Source organism: Alligator sinensis, unplaced genomic scaffold (genome assembly GCF_000455745.1).
Source record: "Alligator sinensis unplaced genomic scaffold, ASM45574v1 scaffold630_1, whole genome shotgun sequence".
Classification (NCBI taxonomy): domain Eukaryota; kingdom Metazoa; phylum Chordata; order Crocodylia; family Alligatoridae; genus Alligator; species Alligator sinensis.
The window spans coordinates 77,319-85,281 of NW_005842522.1; the positions used below are offsets into that span (position 1 = coordinate 77,319).

Below are 7,963 nucleotides of genomic sequence, written 5' to 3' on the forward strand. Positions count from 1 at the left end.
GGCCCTGTGCACTGGTTCCAGTGTGCACAGATGGCCTGGGGCCCAAACAGACTACCCCAGAAACAGCTTGAGGACCAATCTAGTAGGGCACTGCATGCAGCACACACCCTGTGCTGGCCCTGTGTTGCATGCAGAGCAAACCCTGGAGCAGAGCCAGCGTGTGCAGCACACTGCGTGGGGCTGGACTGGCCATGCACCCTGCACACAGCACCAGGGGCCAGGCATAGGGTATGCCGCACAGGCCCTAGATGTGGGCTCTAGTGCATAGTCCTGATCTAGCCAGCAGACCAGCCCAGTGACCCTTATCTAACCCTGGCTCCAAATGTAAGGGAGCACTTTCAAACATGCCCAAGTGATTTGAAAGCCCACATCCCATGAGACTCCCAGCCACTGCAAATCAGAAGCAACTAGCTGCAAGACAGGGTCTGATCCCTCACCCCAACCTAGAATAAAATGCAACTTCTGCCCACCTTGTGGTAGTGCCCTCACTCAATCTCCAACCTGACACAAAGGCTCTGGGGTGCACTCAGGTTTGTAACCTCCTTGAGGTCCCTCCTCTGGGGTGCACTCAGATTGCTCCTTCCTCTCAGTCTCCTTATCGTCAAGAGAAAGACCCTGCAACTTGGCTCTCCCAGGAATTCCCCGATCATAAATGTTTCCTGCAGGTGTTGGTGCTTTACCTTGTCTACCAGCTATCTACTACACAGAAGCAGTAAGAGGGAGAGGGAGAGGGAGAGGGAGAGGGAGAGGATGATCTGGCAGCAGTGGGAGGTTTGTGGTTAAAGCACTGGCTGAGGTTGTTTCCTTTGGATGTAAAAGGATGCCTCAGCCAGAAGGTGTTTGAGAAGTGCAACATATCATCAGGATACCATCTGGTAGATTCTTACTGACATGGGGGGAAAGGGATCCTGATTCTCAAGTGCCCCCAGCAGCAGGGGGAACATAGCGATTGGTCCTCTCCATGTCCAGACAAGGAATCTCTGGGTCAGAAAAACATGCTCAGGGGACTCTTGGACCAGTATTGCCTCTGTGTTGAATACAAGGCACCCAAGAGCCTGGAAAAAGCATGGTCCCCCAGACATTCCCCAAGTGCTCAGGCAGAGGGCCTCAGGGATGGCCTCAATCAGCAGGCCACAAACTACAATAGCAATGGAGACAGACAGGCAGACAGATGGATAGATTGGGCTGGGCTGGGCTGGGCTGCAAACAGGGCTAAACCAGGTAAGCACACACTAGAAGCAGGGCCCTGTCCCCACTCTGCCATCTCTCCTCCCCCATAGTAAAGAACCCCTGTTTGACTGTGTGAAACCAGAGGGATTTTGTGTAGATGGATGCAGAGCTGCCCTGCAAAATGAATCCTCTCACAAGTGTCTGGAAGCCCTCTCCTGGTGAGCTCCAGCTAAACAACAGCTTCTTATAAAGCCCGGTGACATTTGCTGCCTCTTCAACCTCGATCTATACTAGGAGTAAATGGTGTTCTAATAAACAAGGCCAGCAACCTCCCTCCAGGGGCAAGACACTAGGCTTGCTTTAACCCCCAGTATCTCCTTCTCAGAACCTGTAGCTCACCTGGCAGCTGGGATCTTCCCAGCAGTGGTGCATAAGGGGCTCAAGTCACCAGCTCTTTCCAAAGTCCAGAATGATTTTCTCCCAATGCAGCAAGAACATGGCCCTCCAGGCAAACAGCACAATGACCATGGAAAATACTCGCTCTCTTCCCTGCCTGCTCTGGTTAATTCCCCAGGTGGCACTTGATACCATGGGAGCTGGTGCTGAACCAATACCTCAACATCAGGGATGGGGTTCACTTTTTTGGGGGCCCTGCTCAAGGGCTCAGCCTGGGGCCCCTCTTCTTTACTGAACAGCTATGCATGCTACTAGAACCATGCATATGCATGACTAGCAACCATGCATTGATGGTTGCTAGTCAGTTCATGACTAATCAATGCTACAAGGGGCTTTGGCCAGCTCCAACTCTGGACAACTGCACAGTTTGCACTGCCCTAAACACTGCATGGTGCTTCAGGTGTCTGGCTACTGAAGGATCCACATCACTCTTTTTGGCCCTAGCTTTTCATGGACACTGAAGTCCTTATGATACTTTTCAAGGGGGTTTTAGCTTTCAGTTCTGAACAAGTCTGTAGGTAATAACATAGTTGCATAGTTGGTAGGGTCAGAAGGGACCTGAGCAGATCATCAAGTCTGACCCTTTGCCATGCCAGGAAAGAGTACTGGGGTCAAGTGAGCCCGGCCAGGTGATCATCCAGCCTCCTTTTAAAGACCCCCAAGGTAGGAGCCAGCACCACTTCTCTTGGAAGTTGGTTCCAGATCCTAGCTGCCCTGACAGTGAAGTAGTGCCTCCTGATACCTAGCCTGAATCTACCTTCTACTAGCTATAGAACATGCTATATTCTTCTTTACTTATTGTCCTTAACTGCTGGGCATTGTTAAATGCTGCCACATTCCACTCCAGAGATGGTTAAAGTTTTGTCCCATACACTGTATATCTTCACTAAAAGAAGTGAAATGGAATCCCAAGGTTTGCCCACATCTGATGTCAGGAGGAAAGAAGGCAGGCAGAATCATAACAAACAGTAACAGGAGCTTCTGAAATATCCCAAGAAAGTTGGGGTTTCTTAGGAGCTCAGGACACATCTTCTTTGTTGTTACCTAGCCAAGAATTGAAAACTGATCCAGAGCCTGAGTGCCTTGCAGAGCTGTTTGTCACTGGGATGCTAAGATCATACATTTTGCTGTTTAAGAAGGGACAGTCCTGGTGGAGGAATCTTCCATGGGGCTTTTCCACAAGAGGAGTTTCATTGGCGAGTCCTTGAGCATGGGTCCATGGCCTTTACTGCAGAGATTCAACACAAGAGCTGCCCCTCCTGATGGAGTTTACCACAACATAAGAACCCTCTGGTTTTGGATATTACAATGCACTGACATCAGAATAGGCAACGTCAACAATTCTGTCTTGCAATCTTATGGCCTCAACTACATGACAAAGTTGAAGAAGCAGAGGGCTGCCAGCTGAAGGAAGAAGGGTGAAAGGAAGGGCTGGATGCCTGAATTCAATATATGGCCAACTCTGGCCTTGTACTGAAGTTCTGATTTTATCATTCAAGGCATAATCTTTCCAAGTACCTCAAGAGGCACTGCTTGCAAGTGCTGAGGAGACTTGAGGGCACAAGACTCCTAGCCCAGGAGATCAGGAAGTAGAGAGGATCCACATGTGGCATGATTAGCACCCATTTGATAGTAATAGGCCAGCCCGCTACAGCTTCCAGGAGTACTAGCACTTTGTCAAGTACATACATCATAGCATCCAGCAATCAATTTTTCTGATGCCCTGCAAGACCCTACATACCATCCTCCTATCCAAACCCAATGCCTGCCCACTCCTATATCCCATTTGTATTCTCTCCCCTCTTCATTTGGTTCAAACATGCTACTGAAACAGCTAGAGAGTACCTCCCAGGTGCCCTTTCTGTAGGGCACAGCTGGCATAAATGATTTACGTCAGCTACTTTCCCTGCTTTCAACTCCCCACTAGGGGTATATGTCAGGGTAGGCAAGTGACAGGGGAGGGATCAGAACTAGACTGCAATGCGCAATAGCTATTCTCTACTACCCATGACCCACAGGGGCAAGGGCAGGACAAGGAAACACACAGGTGGCTTCAGGGCACCAGAAGGACTCTCTGCTGGGTAAGGCCAGAAGTACAAAGTCAATCAGTATGCTGTAGAGATTTCTTGTCTTCTGCTGTCTTCCAGTTGTCATGGTCTGAGAGGTCACTGGTCACAGTGGGAGGTGAAACACTGTACATTGAAATGCAGTGTTTAAGTTGAACAGGAGCTGACATGTTGAGCCAGCTGAGTGGGACTTCAGAGTCTTCTAAAGGTGCCATATGTCAACAATAAAATAGAGGCAGGTATCAGACTGCCAAGGGGCATTCCTAAACAAGGGCCAGTTGCCCAGTTCCTGCAGGGAGCAGTAAAGCCAAGCAATAGCAATCAGCCGAAATCCTATGTCCCTAGCCCTGACTCCCCAGCAAACACATCCATACACAGAGCTGCTGGCAGGCCCTCCCCTGCATTCCTCGTAGGTCACATTGGCTACTGTTGAATCTGTTGAGAGACAGTCTGTCTGTCCTGGACAAATGGCCACATGATGTTATCAAGACTCCCTGATTTAACAAATCAATCATTCTTAACCCCCTGGAAAATAAGATGCAGGTTAGTTTGCTCCTTGTAGCTATCTGGACTGTGCCCATCTCAATCTAACATGTGATATTTGTGCCCATTGGACAATGACCTTTCTTCACAGTTCTCATTCTGAAGCCCAGGAGTCAGAAGTAACTACTTTATTATACTGGGAAACCTATGACAGGCTCAGAGAGGCACTCACTAGCTGGTATGACAATAAGAAAGTGATTGTAGAAAAGCAAAGAATAAGTGAGATATGAGGAATATTAAAGAATCATGAGAAAGATACGGAGAGAAGGGCAGAAGGGATATGAGCAAAAAAGAGCTGGGAGGAAGAGCTGATTTGCTATGAACCAAAGAAGTCCAGGAGGAAAAGCAGCACTTCCATCTAAAGCGTCACCTAATGCTTTGCTCTCCTGGTTGCAGACCACCTGGGGAATTACAGAGATAGGATGCCCAGCCAATGTATTCAGGAGGTCACAGGTTTACTACCCTTCCTTGTCTTTCACTGAAGTCCTTCTCATAAATTTGGTTTCTTCTCCCCACATTGCAGCACCCTAAAGATTACAATGCTCACTCTCTAATCAGCCCTAGGTCTGGTCAACTGGAGCATGTTGAGGATTCCCAACTGTACTGACAGCCTTGATACCCACATTTCAGAGATCTGCCCCAGCCACACAGCTATATACCCAACTCCCAAGTATGGCTTACAGGCTCCCAGCTGGTTCTTACCGTGATAGGATTGTCGTAGTAGACAGAGATGGAGCAGAGCTTCGGAGAGATGCTGCAGCTCTCCGTAAACAGCTGCCCACTCTCGCCATAGGGTCCCACTCGGAACTTGTACGCTAAAGTGATACTGCGGATGGGCGGGGTGCCAGCACTAACGACTACTTCCGTGAAGAGTCCCGAGTAGACCATGAAGCCAAAGACAGTCAGCAACAGCAACAGCACGAGAACCGCAATCAGTCCAAGGACCACCCAGTCTGCCATGGTGCCTGGTGCCTCAAACCCCCCTTTCAAACTGATGGCAGGGGAGGAGAAAGGAAAGACAGGAGAGAAGTCAAGATACATTTCAACAAAGCTACTTTCTAGCAATAAGTGCCCCATATTTCCCATTCTCTCTTTCCAGACAGCTGGTGAGTGGGTGAAACAACAGCTAAGACCATCTTAGAAATTAGCAACATATCCCTTTACCTCTTTCAGCTTACGCAAATTGTGCCACTTCGATGCCTCTTGAGAATGTGGAGGGTACCTGGTCAGGGGATTGAGAGGCACTGCCAAATGTCTCCCAGTGACTAGCAGACAACTGGCACAACTGCCCATTTCTCAAGGGGCTACTACCAGGCAAGACTGAGAACAAGTCAGGCTGGAAGCCAAGGTCACTAGAAGAACTGTTATGGTGCAACACACTGGGCTGCGGATTAAGTACTTCAGTGAAAGATATTATTTGTTTTTCCACATTGCTTCCTGGCATCTCTGTCTAGAACATCCCTTTGTCAAAAAGCTGCAGGATGCTGGCCCGACTTCTTAGAGAGCCAGGCTATGATCAATCTTGTTCTAAACTGTGCCTTCCAACACAGTTGGAACTGGTCAGCCAGAAGGAGCTGAAGGCATAATTAGGTAGTTCTTATCCTGATACTATAATGGGGCCTTCAAGAAAGAACCAGTTTATTTCTCCTCCTAAGTTACTAACCTCACCTTTCATTTTAAAATATAGAAGGAGCTTTTCAAATCCTAACCAGTGTTCCACCATTTACCCCGGTTGTTTGTGAATTTCTTTTCACTCTGCCCAGACAATGAAACCAACCTGGTAAATGTCACTTACTGGTTTTCCCACAGGATGTTGCTGTGTTTAACATTTCAATGCAATATAGCAAAGCAAGAAACACTTTAGGCTTGTTTTCCCCATCAAGAATATTTATAGTCATGTGGGATCTGGTGAAATCCTTTTGGGGTTTTTGAACATAACCTACATTTGGGAATATGTTGATCTGAAGAGTCTCTCTTCCAAGAAAGCAAGTTTGTACAGCAGAGTTAAAGAAACTGAACCACTGTGGCTGGTGTTTGTTTAGCCTGAAGGAAAATAAAAGCCACATCCTGGTAGAGACCTCAAAGGGCCTCAGTTCTTCCTGCTACTCTTCAAGCCAAGCAAGGATCAGGACAACTACTGTAAAGGTAGTCAAATCCATCTCTACTCTAACTCTACCTACTCAAGGGAGTTGGAGCCAGAGAACTTTGTATCCCTATTGCTTGTGCCCTACTCACCTGGAAGTCAGAGGTATAGTCTAGCAATAGCTCATGGTCTCTGCTGCAGACTTTTGATCCACTTCTCAAGAGCAGGAAAGATGCCCTTTGGTAACTTCAGCCTAAAAACAGAAACAACAAAACAGTTGAGAAATAAAAAACCAACATGACCTGTTGTAGAGATGTTCTGTTGCCCTCTATGTTGCGGAGGAATCTGTGTTAATTCTCTCTACCACCTTCAGATGAATTGCCTCGGTCTGGGTTTGTGCAGCCACAACAAAATGGGTTGAAGAACTACTTCCAGAAAGTGATATCATGCAAAGCAGCTAACCTCTGCACAGGTTATGAGAGGAATTTAGAAATAAAGACTAAAAGAGATTTCTAATGTTTAAGATAAAATATTTAATGATAGAAAAGTTATGTTGGCACAACTTGAACCATACAGGGAAGCACTCTGCAGACTTTCCCCCAAGCAGCTCAGTCCTGCCACGTGCCTCTGTCTACTTCACTGTTGTGTCTGCCAGCTGTTCAGACATATCCCAAACCCGACTTACAATACCGGTCCTGGGACATCACATGGTACTGTGAAACACCCCAAACTTATTGTGAAGCAGAGTATTTTCAAAAGTAGTTATCTCCAAGGAGTATAGAGTATTCCAATGCTTGGAAATCCCTTGTTTCTGTCTCAAATGGATGCACACTATTTCATCTCACTTACTGATTTTTATAAGTCTTTTGAAACTTACTAATCTGCACTCAACCTGACAATGTGAAATATTACAGATCACAAGGGACGGAAAACTCCCTTTCCCTATCCTCATCCGTGTCTTTAATTTTTACATGGTCTTTCAGTGGATATAACTGAACAGCAGTGTAAAGAATTATTTGTTGTTTGCTCTCATCACTGAGAAAAGGAACTCACTTTTGCCTTTTTGGATTCCAACTTGATAGGTAGTTAGCAATAGCGTGCTACTGGATTTGTCGAGGCACAGTTAGTATTCCTCTTGCAGTGCACAATATTCTCTTGCAAGAGGCAGACCTTTGCTACAGCCAAATTCTGCTTGCAGTTAGACCTGCAGCAAATCTGCAGTAACTCCAGTGGAAGCATTACTTAACCTGGATATAATGGAGCAGAGAATCGGGCCCTATTTGCTTATTTTGAAAGCTTACTCAATACAAATTTTAGTAATAAGGTCATGCATGATATCACACCAGAAAAGAAAGGAAAGGAGAAGACTTTGGTAACACAAAAGAACCGAAAAGGACAGGGCTACAATCAACACCGTGTAACAAAGTAACAAGAGGCGAGAGAAGAAAACCATCAAGTAACCCCTTCGCTTATTTAAACCTACAGAAACCGGGGTCCGCGATCAAAGCGCATTCAATCAGAGCGACTCGCGTTCACACAACTGCTTCTTCCTCCCGCCCCGGCCTCTTGTTTTCAGCCGTGTTCTGCTTCCTGGTTCAAGTGCACCCGCGGCCCGCTGAGGTCACAGTGCCGGTGCCCACGAGCC

The 7,963-nt window shown here is 47.1% G+C and overlaps 1 protein-coding gene across 5 annotated transcripts in view; it reads right to left on the reverse strand.

The window, feature by feature from the left end:
* TEX264 (testis expressed 264) overlaps positions 1 to 7,957 on the reverse strand; it is an 84,454-nt gene extending 76,497 nt beyond the window's left edge. For all 5 annotated transcript variants that reach the window (XM_025213334.1, XM_025213331.1, XM_006031667.3 and 2 more), the window contains exons 1-3: positions 7,802 to 7,957; positions 6,471 to 6,571; positions 4,938 to 5,226 (exon numbers count right to left, since the gene is read on the reverse strand). In XM_025213334.1, coding sequence (XP_025069119.1) covers positions 4,938 to 5,195 — 258 coding nt within the window. In that variant the 5' untranslated portion in view covers positions 5,196 to 5,226; positions 6,471 to 6,571; positions 7,802 to 7,957. The remainder of the gene's footprint in view (positions 1 to 4,937; positions 5,227 to 6,470; positions 6,572 to 7,801) is intronic.
* Between the last annotated feature and the right edge of the window lie 6 nt (positions 7,958 to 7,963).